This window comes from Sorex araneus, chromosome 1 (genome assembly GCF_027595985.1).
Source record: "Sorex araneus isolate mSorAra2 chromosome 1, mSorAra2.pri, whole genome shotgun sequence".
Lineage (NCBI taxonomy): Eukaryota > Metazoa > Chordata > Mammalia > Eulipotyphla > Soricidae > Sorex > Sorex araneus.
Genome location: NC_073302.1, coordinates 428906975 through 428925194, shown reverse-complemented (window position 1 = coordinate 428925194; position 18220 = coordinate 428906975). Strand labels below are relative to the sequence as shown.

Sequence of the window (18220 nt, the reverse complement as noted above, 5' to 3'; positions counted from 1 at the left end):
GGAGGCAGGGGGAGGGTGGGAAAGGGGGGGTATACCCGGGATATTGATGGTGGGGAATGGTTGTTTGATCATTGTGAGATTGTAACCCAAACATGAAAGCTTGTAACTATCTCACGGTGATTCAATAAAATTTAAAAAAATTTAAAAAAATAAATTTCCCCATTCTCTCTCTCTCTCTCTCTCTCTCTCTCTCTCTCTCTCTCTCTCTCTCTCTCTCTCATCCCCCCTAATTTCATGAGTGCTGCCTTAGACTCTCCGCTGTCTGCTTCTAATCCTCACTTCATCTATTCTTCTATTCTTCACTCTGCTATGAAAATGTCCCCAGACACACACCCTCTGCCCGTGACATCCTTTCCTCCTAACTTTGAAATTAAACCATGACCGACTTTCATTTTCTCTCCAGGCTCTTACCTCCTCTGGTTTTCTAACCCGGACCCTGTGTCCCTCCCTTCTTCAGCTGTCTAGAGTCCCGATGAACAAGACATCCTTTCTTGCTTGGTGCTTGTTCTTCTTCTCTGCCTCTCATGCTCTTTCTCTTGTCTTTTTCCCTCTGCCTAACTCTACTTGTTCTTTGAAATTCATCACAAGTACTGAGTATCAGCACCTTACCTAACTCCTTCAACTCATTCTGATTTAAGCTCCTTTGTGCTCGTATATAATCCTGCATCTGTTATGCCATGGGCTTACTCTGCCATGTTGGAAATTATATCCTTACTCACCTGTCTTTCTCCCACTAATACAACTCCTTGAGGTCAGGGGGGTGTTTTAACTTTCTCTCACCAGCACCCAACCCAATTCCTGATAAACGTTAGCTGAGCAGTAAATATTTGTTGAGGGAAGGTCATTTTCGTTAATAAGCATTTCTTCATAAGCTTGTAGGTAGTCATTGGAGATGAAGCTGATTTATGTCCAGGTGGCCTAGAGGGGGTTGTGATCGGATGGAGGATAACTCCGAGATATGGGGGGGTCTCATTTCTTAATGCAAGAAGGTACTTCCAATTCAGACCTCTAGTGGCCTGCAGAATTCTGCTTATGCTGAAATGGATCAAAGAAATAAATCCAGGAAGCACAATAAATAATGGAATAATGGGACCCTTTCCCGACAAACATGGGGAGGGTTCTCCTAACTTGTTTGGTGGGGTGGGGGCGGGGAGTGGGGTGAGGATGGGGGCTAGTCCTCAGGGCTTACTCCTGGCTCTGCACTCAGGGATCAGTCCTAGGGGCCGGGGTGGTGGGTGCTCAGAGTTCAAAATGGGGTGCCAGGAATAGAACCCAGGTTGGCCTCGGGCAAGGCAAACACCCTACCCATTGTACTGTCATTCTGGCCCCTCCTAATTTTTTTTTCTAGTTATTATGACTTAACCCTGAGAAACCAATATCTCAATATTGCTTCATTTTACATTTCATTTGTAGCTGCCGTGAGTGCGTTGGCTAAGTTTGGGGCTCAGAATGAGAGTCTTCTCCCAAGCATCCTTGTACTCTTACAGAGGTCAGTAAAAGAATGTCTTCTCCTCCACCTCGTTTATTTCTTCTTTCTTAAAGAAGTCCACACAGCTCGGTGGCGACAGGCCGGTCCTGCCCCACCGGGTCCTTTCGAGACCGCCCCTCTCCCCGCCACCAAGGTTTGACAGCAACACTGGTGAGGCATGTCAGGGCAGGCTGCATCTTCCATCTCTTCCTAGGAATTTCGGATGTCCCGACGGAAGGCAGAATTTAACTTTTAATTTCTTACATGTGGACTTGGAAAGTGACTTACATATATTTGGTGCTTTTGAATAGGGACCAGGTTCAAAGTGACTCTCTGTAAGGAGTTAAAAAAAAAAAAAAAGACCAGCTTTTCGTGGTCTCCGTCATTCCCGTCTTGAGGAGGGAAAGGGCCCTCTTAGCAAACACTCTGAAGTACCCCCGTATAATTGAAGCAGAAGAATTACAAGCCAAAGGCCAACTGTTTTAAATAAAACAAATTGCCGTTCACGTAGTAACAATGCTTGGATTCTGAAAACTTTTTGGTATCCTTGTAGAATGTAATATCACCCCCTTACTCTCCCACCCCACACTTTTTTTGTGGTTGTTGCAGCAAAGAGGTTACAGATCCAATAAAGGCTCCCAGTTGCTGCCTCACGTCATTGGGCCCTAATTATTTTACTATATTGTGTCTGACTCATATAGACACGATTTTACTAATCAAAATTGGGTATTAACCCAAGATTTGTGGAAGTTTTGGGATCCACTCTTGACTCTTTTATAAAGGTGATTGATTGTCAAATAGCTTCGATTGAGTTCTGTAGGTCTAATGGTAAGGAAATATTGGAAATATTTCTCTGTGTTGATAGAGTGGGGGATTCCCCCAAATGATGCCAGGGGGATGGGGTCTCCCAGTGGTTCTGGCCCAATGGGGCCGGTGCTTTTGCACGAGGGCCCAAGGATGCCATATGCTTGGAATCGGTGGTGCCAAGGGTGACCAGGGTCAGCCTTGCTGTGCACGAGGGCCATGACCAGCAGTGATCAGGGGACTGTGTGGTTCTGGGGACCAAACTGGGGTCAGCCACATGCCAGGCATGTGTCCGAATCCCTGTCCACCCTCTCGAGTCCCAGCTGCTGGGTGTCTATAGGGTGCTGTGACGTGCCTGATGTGTCTCCCTGGGCAGGTGCATGATGGACACTGACGACGAGGTCCGGGACAGAGCGACCTTCTACCTGAACGTGCTGCAGCAGAGGCAGACGGCGCTGAATGCTGCCTACATCTTCAATGGTGCGTGCGAGCCGGGGTCACAGAAGCCTTCCTCTCCCCCGGGGGCTGGGGGGACTCGGAGGCGGGTCTCTGAGGAGGGGCGCTGGGCTCAGGAAGCCAAATGCATGGGTTCTGTTTCTTGAATGTATTTCCGTTTCTCTGGAAACCTCAAGTCTCTGAGGGCCCTGGGAATACGGCTTGCCTCCCCCTTGGCTCCATGTCACGCCCGCCCCCGCCCTCACCCCCCCTTCTGAGGCTGCTGTTGCCAGGTGACCAGGCTGCTTTCTTTTCTGGAAGATACTTAGGTTTCGTTGAAAATTTTTATGATCTGTTCCTCTGCTTCCTTGAATTATAAGGCAGTTTTATATGCTAGCCTTTATAATTGAGTTATAAATTGTGCGGTTATGTTGGTCTCTTCCTTCAGAAAGCTTAGATAAATATTACAAATCTAGTCCTGTCTGGATCCTAGGCTTGGCAAGGCTGTAACACTGAGATTTCTCTGTTTCACAGGCCTGACGGTCTCTGTGCCAGGGATGGAAAAAGCATTACACCAGTACACACTGGAGCCTTCAGAAAAGCCCTTTGACATGAAGGCGATTCCTCTTGCTATGACTCCTGTCTTTGAACAGAAAACTGGTAAGTGGACTCGCAGTTTTTCTGTATTTAGCTTGTTTTGTAGCCATTAGCATATTTCCTCTAGCAATGCTTTTGTCCGGCACTCCTAATCTTAGAACCAAAGTGGCTATTTTATTATTATTATTATTTTTTAACCCTACTGGTTGTCACATATATACAAGACTGTGACCCAGGCCAGATTGGAAGGTTGTTGTCTTTTGTTTGTTTTTGTTTTTTTATGCCAACTGTTGCCACCCTTTCGGTGAACTGTCCCTGGGTCTCAGAGCAGCAATCTCACTGTGATCTTTTAAAGCATTTTCTGAAGTTGATCATTGCTTGCTGCTTTCAAACTCTAAGATGTTTGTCTTGAAAGAAGTGTAGGACAAAATCGTAAGATACATTCCCTCCAGAATCTAACTTTTTGTTTGTTTGCTTGCTTGCTTTTTTGTTTTGGGACCACACCCACCAGAACTCAGGGCTTACTCCTGGTCCTGGAAGTACTCGGAGGACCTTGTCCAGTGCCAGGAGTCAAACTGGGGTTGGCTGCGTGCAAGGCAAGCACCTTAACCCCAACATTACCTCTCTGCCCCCACCCTAAGTCTAACCTTGTAATTCAAAAAGACAAGAAAAAGGGAAATTTGGGGAGGCTAAAGGTGAGAGTGAAAGCTCTCGTAGATGACTCTCAACACTTTGTGTTTCCTGTTGATTCCATGCAGATAGTTTTCCCCACTGGAATGCTGAGAAAACTTGTTCATCATATTAAGAATAATTTTTTTTAAATGCCCTAATCCATTTTAATTTCATTTTGTATTTTTGGACTTGAATATAGAATGCTTATTCCACAAACTGATTTCGCTGACCTATTTCACTTTAATACATGGGAGTGTCCCACCAAAACTTGTGACAGAGACCCTACTGGAGTGATTTCACAATAGGTCTGTAGGTCTCCGTTAGAAGATTCTGCTCTCACCTCCTTCCTGTTTGCATTTTCAGCTTGCTAGTGGGAGGGTTGCTCACTGGAGTGCTTGTATTTGTCTTTGTAGAAATCACACTGGTAACTCCTAAGCCCGAGAAGTTGGCACCTTCTAGGCAAGACATTTTTCGAGGTATGGAATGATGGGTAGGAGGGAAAGTCTTACGACCTGGACAGTTTATTTTTTAAGATTTTTATTGTCGAATCACTGTGTGAACTGGGCATTTTAAATAGAATGAAGTCCCTTATATAGTTTACTTGATGAATTCTCAGCAGAGTAGGTCATTCTGTAATTGCATGTATATATGTGTGTGTGTGTGTGTGTGTGTATATGTTACATTTACATATATATATACATATATATATAAGAGAGAGAGAGAGAGATTGATAGTTGCAAGTGATAACTGAAGAGGCTTTCTACAGTCCCTGAGAAAAAGTTCCACTTTCTAATCACTCATTTCCAAACTGAGAAATGCTGTGTACTGTCTTAACAGGGAAGTCACATTCTAAGATAGGAGGAATTTAGTTTCTTTTGTTGACTTGCAGTAATCCACAAGATAAACTCTGATTTTAAAGAGTTTTTTTTTTTTTCACCCAAGCTTGGGAACTGATACCACTTCAGTGTTCAGCTAGTAAGGGGCGACGGAAGCTTAGCCATCCAGAGCACCGGGGTTAATGTTTTTCCCAGTCTTAGCATCTTAGCTTCTTAACTTCTGTCCTCTCCTTTTATTCTCGATAGAGCAACTGGCCGCTATCCCTGAGTTTACAACTCTTGGACCCTTGTTCAAGTCCTCCGAGCCCGTTCAGCTCACAGAGGCAGAGACGGAGTATTCTGTGCGTTGTGTCAAGCACATGTTCACGAATCACATTGTGTTCCAGGTGAGACATGCGCGTCAGTGGACACGTGCACGCTCCCCTTCCGCCTGCGCTGCTTGTTCCTTTAGAGAGAAGGAACTCGGCAGCACTTCTGCTTACGTCCTGTTCCCCCACCCGCACCCCCACCCCCACTTTCTTAGCTACAGAAATGCTTTCAGGTGATGGGTAATCTTTTGGTGGTTAAAGTTTGGTGTCTTTTAGACACAAAACTGAAATATCTGAAGTTGGGCGACATGAAAGTCTATGACCTATTAAAAGATAGTCCTCATTTAACCTAACAGGGTAAGTTAGTTGGTTGTTCTAAGAACTTGGGTTCCAGAAGGATTCTCCGATAGCTGTCAGATTTCTCCCGTCCCAGGTAGAGTTCAGGCTCGGGAAAGAGAATGAACTGGTGAATAATGTAAATGGGGTGGGAAAAAAACATTCAAAAACAGAGCTGTCTCTCTGTCTAGAGGTAAGTCTTAGGAGACCAGCAGTACTGTATATGTTGGGGAAGAGGCCTCTGAAGTTGTGTTTGGGGAAGTGGGGACCCCCTCCCCGCAGTTCCTGGCTCTCCAGGCTGGTGGTTCAGTGCAGGGGCTGAGGACCACCAGAGTTGCACCTGGCAGTGTGCGGGGGGACACGGGGTGTCAGGGATCACACTGGGGCCAGCTGCGTGCAACAGGCAAGGGGTCCCGCAGGACTGAGAGCTGAGCTGGGGCCGGGCTGTGGGGTGGCTGTGGGCAGGACACGGGGTGCTCGGAGAACAGTGCTCGTGCCTCACAAGCTCCCCCGTTTCAGTTCGACTGCACCAACACGCTCAACGACCAGCTCCTGGAGAGAGTGACGGTGCAGGTGGAGCCCTCGGAGCCCTACGAGGTGCTGTGCTACGTGCCCGCCCCCAGCCTCGCTTACAACCAGCCAGGAATCTGCTACACGCTGCTCCGTCTGCCCGAAGATGACTCTGCCGCAGGTACTCACCCCGGGCAGGGCAGGGCAGGGGCAGTCACGTGAGCAAGAGCGCCCTCCCACTCGGGCTCAAAAACCGTCTGACACGGCGTCTGGGGCTGCGCGACTGTTGTTATTTTCCAAAGCTAAAGGTCCTGCTCCTATCGGTCTGTGTACACTGACGCGCATCGCCACAAAATGGGGGTATGGCCACGGTGGAAACACCGATCTTATCGCTCCGACTCCGAGAAAACTTGGCTGGCTGTGGAGTCTTCAAGAGAAGCCGGCCGTGGAGTGGGCCAGGGGGTCTGAAGGACCAGGGCCGGCTGCTCCCAGAGGCATCTGTGAAGGACTTGCCAGGTAGGGAATCGGTAGCAGCTTAGAATCCCTCCTTTTTGGTGGCCGCCAAGCAGATGCCTCGGCCTGATGAGTAGTAGTTCAGCCAGTATCTGCGTGTCCGCAGTTGCAAACGTCTGTATGAGTCTCTCCTTAGCGGAGGTGGCTTGGGGGGGGTGGGGGGGTGGGCTCTGAAAGAGTGACAGTGCAACAGCTGGAAGCACGAATTAGGGGGCTTGAGGCCTTCCCACTCTCTCTTGTGGGTGTCAGGTATTTGTTCTTCGTCCATTTCACTCCCCTAACCCTCTCCAGTTCTTAATAATCTGCCCGTTTTCAAGGTGATCTGCAGCAGTGACCTAGTTTCCCCAGAAATAAGCACACACATTATACGTACATTTTTGAACAGTTTTTTTTATTACTAGTACAGGAAAAAACATTTTTTTTACTACTAGCACTACAGAAAAATAAAAACAGATGAAATTTAACAAAATGAACAAATACTGAGGAAGTTACAGAGTACAAGAAATCGTAAAAGTACTTAGTAAGTAGTTATCCCTGGTCATCATTCAGTTCCGGTTGGGGCTTGGCTCACCGGGGTCTCCCCCTCTCCTCCCCCTCTCCTCACCCCTCTCCAGCGTCTCTGGGAGCCCCTGCCCAGCCTTGTCAGTGGTGGGCGATGACCAGGCCACACACTCGAGCACGAGGTAGATTCAAGTTGGCACCATGGCTGGGACTGGTTGTTCCCCAGGTTGTTCCCTCGGGCCCTGGGTGGGCCTTCACCTCGTCTCTGCGGCCACCCTGGGCCCACGCAGAGCCCCTGAGGAGGAAGGCACTTGCCTCTGTGGCCTGCCGTTATTTTCCCCCACCCCGGGAACAGGCCAACCTCGCCTTCTCTTTAACCCTCGGATGGCGGTTCTCGAGCCCTACTTCCCTTCAGCTCCATATTCTCTCCTGGTCTCCCTCCTCTGGTTTGGGCTGTCTGAGTGGAATCTCCCACCCCGTCAGTCAGCACTGATTCCCCCCCTGGGGTAAAACTTGCTCCCTGTCCCCTCGTTCCAGAGTAGCATCCGGGCCTGCTCTCACCTGCGCCCTGCGGCCTCTGCCGCCAGCCTGGGATACTCTAGACCTGACGGGTGATTCTCGTCACCATGGCTCCTCGTTTCAAAATGCCTCCCCCCAATCCCCTCCTCGCCCCCCCCCCCCCGCCCCGACTGCTTTTATCTCCCAAAGGGTACCAGAGCATCAGCACCTCATTCTTCGAGGGGCACACATTGCTGAGTCCAGGCAGAATCAAATGCTTCCCGGCGGAGGGTCCTCGCTCCCCCACGCCCCCGGGCCCACTGGGATAACTGACAACTCAGTGCCCCCACTCCACGGAGTGGTCGTAACGGAACACAGGAAATACAGCTTTACAACATCGAGATACATGGAACAATATTGAGATCACAAAAATTACATACAGTACAACAAGGACGGAAAACATTTCTACCAAGAAGTATTAGAGAGTTTTTCTCACGCTTACGCCAAGGAGTTCATTTCTCTTTAAACACAGGTCTTAAAAATGAGACCAGAGGTTTCAGCCTTGGGTCTGCTGGCTGTGGACCCTTTTGCTTGACGATTGTTGGTATTTTATTTCTAAAAAATTGGCATTTGAAGAATTTTTCTCTACCATTGAAGGGTTTCTGCTTGTTGCCAGAACTTTATTTTAAATTTGTACAATGCATTTTGGAGAAAAGAAATAGCATTTTTTTCCCTCAACACTTAGACTTTTAAAACTTTGTTAATTATTGATTTATATTTGACACATCATATACCTGCTTAAAGACAAACTCCTTTCTATTCTTTGTTTAGTCTTTGCCAGAAATTCCAAGATTTTTTATTTATGGGCAATCCCCAGTCTTAGCTGTGCAATGAATAGAAGTGAACACAGGGCATAATTGGGAACAAAACAGGCTTTTACCCAGTTCCTTGTTCTGCATTTTTCCATTGCTATATTCTGAATTTTACCAATTACCTGAAGATCTATATATCACCTTGTCTTAGCTTGGAAAAAATTATTTTCCTTATACTCACAGAAGGAAAAACAAATTACAGATTATGATTTCCTTCCATTTGAAACTTGTATAGCATAATGGGAATATAGGTTTTAGAGCTAAACATAGGGAGATTTGAATTCTGACTCTGCTCTCTAATGCTGTGTTGTGTAATTCTGGCTAAGTTACGGTTTCTGTAAGCCTTTTGTGGGTTGTTAGAAGGATGAAATGAAATAAATGTGGTCATGAGCATGGTTCCAGACACATAGTAAATACTCAGTAAACAGTTGTAAAGTGGAAACAATAGCTTCTGTCAGTTTGCCCCTTTGTCCTCTTTAACGTCCAATTACATAGTTAAAAAAAAACACAACAAAACTTTCCTCCACTCTTCTCAAGAAAGCTGTTCTGCCAATTATTCTTATCTTTTATCTTTAAACTTTCTCACTCCCTCTCTGTAAGTATACAAAAATCCATACCAGCTGAACATCCCTAACTCCCTCAAATGGCAGTCAATTTCTGGAAAAAAAACTAACTGATATCAAAAGGCTTAATTAATTTTATCCTCCCTAGGCTCTTGCCCCCAGCACCTGCCCCCTAACTCAGACTCGTGCAGGGGAGCCTCCCCTTCCTCCTTGCTGTAGGTGTTTGTGCCTGGACGCTCTTTCCTCTGAATTAGTCACCGCATCACTAACGATGTATATTGTATATGCACCATTGACCCATTTCCCCACTTTGAACCTCCCTGCTGCCTCTGCTGGATTCTTACTCGGTTGCCTATTCAGAAACATTTTAATTCCTGTATTATTTCATTATTGAACTCTCAGACCTTCCCTCCTATTTCTCATCATCTCAAAGTATTCCACAACTTTGAAGAACTCACTTTAAAATTCTTCAACAGACAGTAGTCATACCAAGATAAATTTTAACTGTATACATATATATGTATATATATAAATTTTTCTGTTTTTATTATGGATGTTGTCAACCATAAAATGACTCTATCATATATCTTTAATTCTCAGCTTTCTCCCTACGCTTCCCTAAGCAGACTTGAGTTTGAACTTCCCTAAGTTCAAACTTGAGCAACCTCAGGATTCTGATGAACTGGGGAGTAGAACTCATCTCTGAGTCTGTGGTCTCCACGCCACCATGGCTGTTTATCTTCTGTATTAAATAGACAACTTCCAAATTTATCTCCATATTTTATTGTGACTTAAGCCCCAACCGCTCATTGGGGTCCATATTCATGACCCTTGATAAAAACTTTCTTCCAAACCTAGTTCTGATGTCTTACTCAAATACTAAAAAAAAAAAAAGCGGGACTAATAGAACATCACCACTTGACCAGGATTTCTCCCGCCATTACACGAGAACTGATAGCCAGCTAACTTGGAAGTCACTGGTCTTCCCAGCTTACCCTGAAGGAGGCTGACCAAGATTCTCCGCGTGAAACTTGCTTTTTGAGGCGACCCTCATTCTGTGCCCAAGCCCCCTTCGAACACTGACCGGTACGTCCCTGGCTGTGGGCTGCTTTCCGCCTTGCCTCCTGTCCTGGCTGATCTGTTTCCACAGAGTCCCCCTTACGGTCATCTTCGCTACTATCTCTCTTCCACGGCAGTGCTCCAGAGCCCAGTGGAAACACGGCCTGCCACTCACACCCGCGTTTCCTTTCATTTGCAGTTTATGTTTCGGATGCCAGGGCTTGATCCAGGGCTTCAGACACCAGAAGCAGGTCTCAGCCCCTCGCCACGCCCTTTCCAGCCTCTTACACCCCCGTTAGCCTCTTCTCGGTCCCACCCAGCGCCTTCCCCTGGGTCCCCTTGTAGACATGTCTGACCCGCCCTCATGGTTCCCTACTCTTGCGACCCAAAGCGTTCCAGCCGAGGGCAACATGTCTGTTTGTAGGGATGGCATCACCCAGTTCTCCACTCAGATCTCCCCCGGGAACTGGCCCGTGTTACTGTGTGCCCTCCTGACCTCCAGGCTCCCAGCATCCCCGAGAGCAGAGGCAGGTCCCTCATGGCTGGCTCCCTGCCCGTTTCTTTCCATATCCTTCGCCCCCTTGACAGAGGCAGTGTAATTGGTGGCTCACGATCACCAATACTCCTCAGTACTCTGAGAATGAATCCACAGCACAACATTGCCTTCCTGCATTTAAGAAGTCTACGCGGACTCTTAATTCCGGTTTTCATCTTCAGCGCTTCTTTCCCTCTGTCCTCTGCTCGTTTCCACTTGAATGTCGGCAAAGGGCTGTGTACTGTGCCACCAGTGTACCTGCCTTCCCGGCTCCTGAGCCGGAACTGCGCCTCCTAGTGGAGGCTGGGCGGCCGCCCTGTGGCCTCCGCCTCCGCCTCCGCGAGGCTCTGCGCACGGTTCCCTCCACAGGCACCACACTGGTCCCGCACTGTCCACCGTCCTCTGCTCTGGGCCTAGCCTCTAGCCCACGCCCGCCAGCCCCCACCCCCTGTTCGCTGCCCTGATAACGCCCCTCCCCCAGCCTCTGTCCTCTCTGTGGCTCCCCTACAGTGGCTGTCCCTGACAACGGAAACTTGCTGCTGCCCACCTGCTGGCACACATGGGTCCCCACCTTTCAGCCGCCCCCGCCGACCCACACCCATGGGCTCTCCGGAGTGCAGCTGCGCTCTCACTCTCTCTCTCTTCTCTCTCTCTGTCTCCTCTCTCTGTCTCTCTCTCTCTCCTCTCTCTGTCTGTCTTTCTCTCTCTTCTCTCTCTCCTCTCTCTCCTCTCTCTTCTCTCTTTCTCCTCTCTCTTTCTCTCTCTCCTCTGTCTGTCTTTCTCTCTTCTCTCTCTCCTCTCTCTCCTCTCTCTTCTCTCTTTCTCCTCTCTCTTTCTCTCTCCTCTCTCTGTCTGTCTTTCTCTTCTCTCTCTCCTCTCTCTCCTCTCTCTTCTCTCTTTCTCCTCTCTCTTTCTCTGTCTCTCTTTCTCTCTCTCCTCTGTCTGTCTTTCTCTCTTCTCTCTCTCCTCTCTCTCTTCTCTCTTTCTCCTCTGTCTCTCTTTCTCTCTCTCTCCTCTCTCTCTGTCTCTGTGTCTCTCCTCTCTCTGTCTCTGCCTCTCTCCTCTCTCCCTCTCTCTCCTCTCTCTCTCTCTCCTCTCTCTGTCTCTCTCTCCTCTCTCTGTCTCTCTCCTCTCTCCCTCTCTCTCTCCTCTCTCTCTCCTCTCTCCCTCTCTCTCTCCTATCTCTCTCCTCTCTCCCCCCGCCCCGCCGGCCCATGGAACCCCTGTCCACCCACTCTCACTCTCTGCTACATGCCTGGCCCCTCACCCTGCGCTCCTGCCCACCACCTGCTTGGCCTCCACCACTCTCTGGGGAGGCAGCAGCCTCTCCGCCTGCCAGCCTGGCTTCGCCTCTGGCCTGGTGGCCTGTGTGCCCGGGGGCCCGACCTGGGCTGCCACTGCCCATCCCGGAGCCCCGAGGCCCCTGGAAGGGGAGCCTGAGACGCGGGGAGGGCCCTGGGCAGGCCACTGGTCTCTGCTGGGGGCGCTGGAGACGCTCATTCACCTGCTCGAACCCCATTTTACAGATGTCAGGGGCCTGGGGCCTTGCCGGGACTCTCTTGCCAGAGGCCGGAGGGGACTGAGTACGGCGGGGAGCTCTGCTGCACCCCGCTGCTCCCCTCCCCAGGGCCCCCGGGGGACCTCTGTAATTTGAGCCAATTAAAAACACCAATGCACAGAAAAAGCTCCTGGCTTCTCCTCTCTCCTTTCCCCGGGAGCCCTGCCGTGTCCGCACCCACTGCTCCCCTGCTAGCCCTCTCAGCCTCACCTGGGTCCAGGCCCCGCGGCCTCCTGCCCCCGGCCTCCCTCTGGAGCCTCCGGGCTCCCCCCACACCTCTGACCCGCGCTCAGCCCCCTCTCCCTCCCACTGAGCCCCCTGCTCCCCGCACCCCTCCAGGGGCCTCCGTCCTGCCCCCTCCTTCCCACATGGACCCCTCAGTGCTCCTGCCCCGTCCTCCCCTGTCTTCCTCTCCTGCCCCCTCCAGCCTCTCTCGGGGTCCCTGCTCGAGCCCCCGCACCTCCACTGGCCCCCAGCACCCCCTGCCTTCTTGGCTACATCCACTTGCCGCTGTCTGCTGGGCCCGGGCCCTGCCCCTCGGGCTCCTCCGCTGCACTCGGGGTCCCTCTGCCCCTCGGGCTCCTCCCGTGCTGCCTCCGTGGCTCCCCCTGAGAACACACGGCCCCCAGGGTGGCCTGTCCACAGCACCTTTGGGGGCTTCCTTTTGAAGGATTTCGGGTGTTTCTGTGCTCGGCACAGAACTGCTCAGCCCCAGGTGTGTGGACAGACCCCCGGGGGCACGACCCCCTTGGGTGAAGTCACTGCCCCACCCTTGGGGAGTCTCGGCTGTGGACCCCCCGACCCCGGGGTCCCTCTGCCTATCCTGCCCCTCCTCGGGGACCCCAGCCCCTCGCCTGTCCCGGCTCGCTCCTCTTGGACCCACCACGTCCTGCCCCTGTCCCTCCCCGACCCCTCTCACACTCTCGCCCCCGTTGGCTGTCCGTGACCTCACGGTTCTACACACCCCAGCCCTCTGCCCCACCCTTAGTGCCACACTGCCTTCCTGACCTGATCCTGACCCGAGGGACCCGTCCACTGCAGTAAGGGACACCGCATAGCCCCTGCAGAGCCTCCACCTGGGACCCCCAGGCCCCCCACCTCCTGCCCTACCCAGCTCCCGTGCTGTCCGTCCCGGGGGTCAGTGCCCTCCCCGGTCAGCACACTGGCAACTGCCAGCCTGGCCCACAGGCTCTCCTCCCTGCCTGCAGCGTGACCTCCCCACCCCCCCACTGACCCCCACCCTGCACCCCCCGACCAGATCCATTCGAATCACCTCAAACCCACGCTATGCTTGTGTCCCTCCCCCCCCGCCATCACACACACACACACACACACACACACACACACACACACTCGTGTGCATTTGTGCACATGCACACACACATGCACCCCCACACACATGTACGCCTGCACACACACAGACACACACACACACACAGTACCACAATTAGAGGTCTGGCGCAGAATGTCACCTTTCAGGCCATCCCTTGGCTAAGCTGACATGACACTCCCCGCCCCCCACCCTGGCACGTTCTGTCCAGGCCGGTGCCTTTGCCCGCTGCACTCGCCTTCCCGGGGCCCTGCTCCGCCCCCACTGTGCAGCTCCCTCCAGCTGGCGCCCCTGAGACTGTCAGGACCTGAACTCACCACCTCCTTTCTGCCACTGTGTGCCCGCCGTGCCCTCCTGCCAGCGGCCTGCTCTGCCGTCCCCCCCTTCCCTCTCCCTGGGCCGTCACCCGGCTCCTATCTCCTGCCCGCTTGTTCTCTGCAGGGCTGTGTCCCTGCAGCCACCTGCTCTCTGCTGGCGGCCTTTCCTCGCCCCTGCCTGGGGCCTCCTGTCCCCCCAAAGCACAGGCGGTCACTGGCCAGGCCCTTCCGGACTCCGGCCTCGGCCTCCCCTTTGGGCTCCGCGCCTTGCTCACATGCGCCTGCACCCCGTCCACCTCACCCGCCCTCTGCTGATGGGGCTTCCCGGCCGGCCTCCTCTTCCCTCTGGCCTCCCTGTCACAGGCCGCTCACGGCACACAGGCCCCTGTCCCCCTGCGTGTAGTGGTCCCCGGCCCGGCCCCTCCCTCAGCCTCCCTGCGCCCTCCCTCGCACCGCCCGGCTTGCCCCGCTGGCCACAGCCCGGCTGGACATGGCCCGGCTTGCCCCACTGGCCCCCTGCCCCGCTGGACACGGCCCGGCTTGCCCCACGCTCTGTCCCTCACCTCCTCTGCATACACTGGTCCTTCCAGAGCCGCCCAGTCCCTGAGATGCTCCGCCCCGCCCCCTGCCACACGGCCCTCCCCCCCCACTCCTCAGCCGCCTAGACTCTCCCCAGCACCCCGGCTAGGTAGGCCGGCACCCTCTGCTCCCTAACACACGGCCCCACTCAGCCGGCCCGCCCGGTGGCCTCCACTCCTGTCTCCCACGGCCCACGCCTGCCGCCCCTGCTCTGGCCTCCAGAGATGACAGCCCCTCCCCCCACCGCCCCCTCCAGAACCCCCCCACCCCCCGCCCCCCGGCCCATCCCCATACCACACTCGCCACCCGGTCAAACCAACGGTCGACCTCAGTTTCGTAAAAAAAGGCAAAAGGAAGAAAAAGGGCAAAACATAAAAGAAAAACAGAGAACAGATTTGCTCATCTGAAAATGCTACTTGCTGGGCCTCGGTTACTGTTTGTGTTGCTACTCTACTGCATATATAGAAAAGGTACCTGAGAAACGCGTGCGCCCAGCAGCGTGCAGGGGGCTCTGCGCCTCCCTCGCTGCTCCCCCACTCACCCAGACCCCTCCAGGCCCTGCCTCCCCCTGGCGTCCAGGCTCCCCTCACACCTCTGACCCACTCAGCCCTCCTCTCCCTCCCCCTGAGCCCTCTGCTCCCTGCACCCCTGCAGGGGCCTCTGTCCTGGCCCCTCCTCCCCCGTCTTCCTCTCCTGCCCCCTCCAGCCCCTCTGGGGTCCCTGCTCGAGCCCCCACACCCCCACCAGCCCCCAGCACCCCCTGCCTTCTTGGCTACATCCACTTGCCGCTGTCTGCTGGGCCCGGGCCCTGCCCCTCGGGCTCCCCCTCTGCACTTGGGGTCCCTCTGCCCCTCGGGCTCCTCCCCTGCTGCTCCCCCCATGATTCCCCCCGAGGACGCATGGCCCCCAGGGTGGCCTGTCCACAGCACCTTTGGGGGCTTCCTTTGAAGGATCTTGGGTGTTTCTGTGCCGAGCAGAGAACTGCTCAGCCCCAGGTGTGTGGACAGACCCCCGGGGGCACCCCCCCCTTGGGTGAAGTCACCCCTCACCCTCGGGGAGAGTCACAGCTGTGGACACCCCCTGACCCCTGATCCCTCTGCCTGCCCTGCCCCCCTCTCGGGGACCCCAGCCGAGGACCCCAGCCTGTCCCGGCTCGCTCCTCTTGGACCCACCACATCGTGCCTCTGTCCCTCCCCGACCCCTGTCACACTCGGTCCCCCGCTGGCCATGACCTCATGGTTCTGCACACCCCAGCCCCTGGCCCCGTTCATTATTCAGGTCTGTGATGGCATCACTGGGGCCACACTGTCCTTTCCTGACCATCTGTCCCCGTCGTAGCACGGGTCGACCAGCCCTGAGAGGGGTCATCTCAGCCCAGAGCTTGGCTCACTCCCCGCATCCCTGAGACGCCCGTCCTCAGCCCACAGCCACCCTGGACGCCCCTGGGGCCCCTGCACACCACCAGTCGGCCCGGCCAGGCCCTGCCCAGGGTCTGCCTGGCCCTCAGACCTTCTCGGGGCGAGGGGCACTTCAGAGTACCTGGGCCCCACCCTAGCCCCCCGCCTCCCTCCTGGGGCCTGCGGCATGGCCTGGTCTAGCCTGGGGAGACAGACCCCCGCCCCGCATATGGCTGCCTGCGGGCCCGTGTCTGCCTCTCCCTTAGGTGTCTGCAATGACGCCCCACACCAGCTTCCTCCTGTCACTATCCGCACCTCACCGCGTGTCCCTTTCACGTCGCCGGGGCCCCCTGTCCCCTCCCCACCACCCCTGCCTATAAATCACTGTAGATCACCGTGGCCCAGAGTCCATGAGCCCGACCACCGCCCCCCCCCCCCGTGCCCTCGCAGGGGCCCTGTGACCAGCCCCCCTGCCCTGAGGCGGTGCCTCTCTCAGCACCCCCCGGGGCACCAGCGGTGCCAAGCGCTGATGCCCTCAGAGCCCGCTCCTCTCCTGCCTTACCTCCCGCAGGGCCTCTGCCGCCCGCCCTGCCCGTGGCTCTCCTGGGCCCCCTCAGAGGCCCCCCACCCACACCTCTGACAGGGAAGCCCCCGCCCGTCCCCCCAGCCCAGCCGCGGCCTCCCCTCAGCCTCGGGCCACCACACCGGCTCTCCCTGGCTCTGCGCCCCCCAACTTGCACCCCAACCGCCCTCAGCAGTGTCCCAGGCAGCCTGCTGGCCACCTGCCGCTTCTCTCTGCCCCCCACGGCCGCCCCTTCCACACTGCCTGCCCTTTCTCACCTTGTGCCCGCCGGGACCCACTGGCACCCCGGGAGCCCCTCCCCGAGCCCCCGGACCCGTGTGCCCCCCTGGTTACTGGATGCCCACTGGGCCCTGCCCCACCCAAAGTGCTGCCCGGTGCCCAGCCCCACCCAACCTACCCGCCACGCGCCCCTGTGCCACAGGCCCGCCCTGCTCCCGTCAGAGTCGCCGTCCTGCCTGGCCCAGCTCGGAGCCCGTCCAGCGCCACACACGGCCACCATAGCGCTCAGCACTGCCCGGCCCCGCTCCCCAAGAAACCCTGCACTTCCGCCAGCCCCTCGGGGGGGCCGGGGCTTCTCCGCCATCCCACCCCTGCTGCCCTCTCAGCCTCACCTGGGACCAGGCCCTGCTCGCAGCCCCTCCTCTCCCCGCACCCCACCTTCCACCTCTCCCTCCCTGAGCCCCCTGTTCCACCCCCACCCACCCCTGCAGGGGCCTCTGTCCTGCCCCCTCCTCCGTGTCTTCCTTTCCTGCCCCCTCCAGCCCACCTCGGGGTCCCTGATCGAGCCCCCACACCCCCACCAGCCCCCAGCACCCCTTGCCCTGGCTACATCCACTTGCCGCTGTCTGCTGGGCCCGGTCCTGCCCCCCGCTCCCCCTCTGCACTCGGGGTCCCTCTACCCCTCGGGCTCCTCCCCTGCTGCTGCCCCCGTGACTCCCCCCGAGGACGCACGGCCCCCAGGGTGGCCTGTCCACAGCACCTTTGGGGGTTTCCTTTGGATGATTTTGGGTGTTTCTGTGCCGAGCAGAGAACTGCTCAGCCCCAGGTGTGTGGACAGACCCCCGGGGGCACGCCCACGCCCCCTCGAGTGAAGTCAACCCCCACCCTCTGGGAGAGTCACAGCTGTGGACGCCCCCTGACCCTGGGGTCCCTCTGCCTGCCCTGCCCCCTCCTCGGGGACCCCAGCCCCCCACCCCTCTGTCCTTTCGCACATCCTGGAACCTCGTCACTCCTTGTCACACTGGACCCCCCTTTCCTTGCTCTGCACTGTGGGGTCCTTCCTGTCCCCCACTCTTTTGTCCCTGGTGCGGTGACTGTCATTGGTCGCTCCTGTCCTCCATCTGAGTTTCGGTTTCTCCCGTGCCCCGGCTCTGCACTCCGGCCCCCCGTCCCTGCCAGCCGGTTCCCCTCACCCTTCCCCGCGTCCCTTGGGGTCCCTGGGGTGCTCAGCGCAGATCCAGGGGCGTTCTCCAGGCTGTCCTGGCTGGACCCATGGGCCCTCGGTGCCCCCCGCCTGCCCCCCTTCCTGGCCCCGGCGCCCCCCTTCTCTTGCTACCTCCTGGAGGTCAGCGTCCTCCTCCCGCTCCTCCCACCCCATCCTCCGCTTGCTCTGGGTGCCAGGGCCACCCCCCAACACCCCTGCTCAGGTCCTGCTGCTCCCAGGGCGTGCCCCTCGCTCCCTGCCTGCTCCCTCCTGCCCTGGAGGACTGCACCTGGCTCCCCACTGCCTCTGGAGCCGCTCCTTCCTCCCTCTGTCGGTGCTCCCATAGCCGTCAGCTGGCTCCGTGGCTCCTCCACGCCCCCGCCCCACTCTGCAGCACTGACCAGGGCCTCTCAGCCCTGCTCTGCTGCTCCCCTCTGTCCCCCGCACCACGTGGGCACCCCTGGGCTCCCCGACCACCCCCACCCCAGGCTGGCCTTTCCTGCGTCCCCTGTAGCCAGAACCCTGC

At 55.6% G+C, this 18220-nt stretch overlaps 1 protein-coding gene across 1 annotated transcript in view; it reads left to right on the top strand.

Moving 5' to 3' along the window:
* The window catches only part of COPG2 (COPI coat complex subunit gamma 2), a 104748-nt gene that overhangs the window by 59751 nt on the left and 26777 nt on the right, over positions 1-18220 (top strand). Inside the window, exons 15-20 of the mRNA XM_004608255.2 lie at positions 1414-1489; positions 2649-2752; positions 3242-3367; positions 4390-4452; positions 5059-5198; positions 5976-6147. Of these exons, the coding sequence (XP_004608312.1) occupies positions 1414-1489; positions 2649-2752; positions 3242-3367; positions 4390-4452; positions 5059-5198; positions 5976-6147 (681 nt within the window). The remainder of the gene's footprint in view (positions 1-1413; positions 1490-2648; positions 2753-3241; positions 3368-4389; positions 4453-5058; positions 5199-5975; positions 6148-18220) is intronic.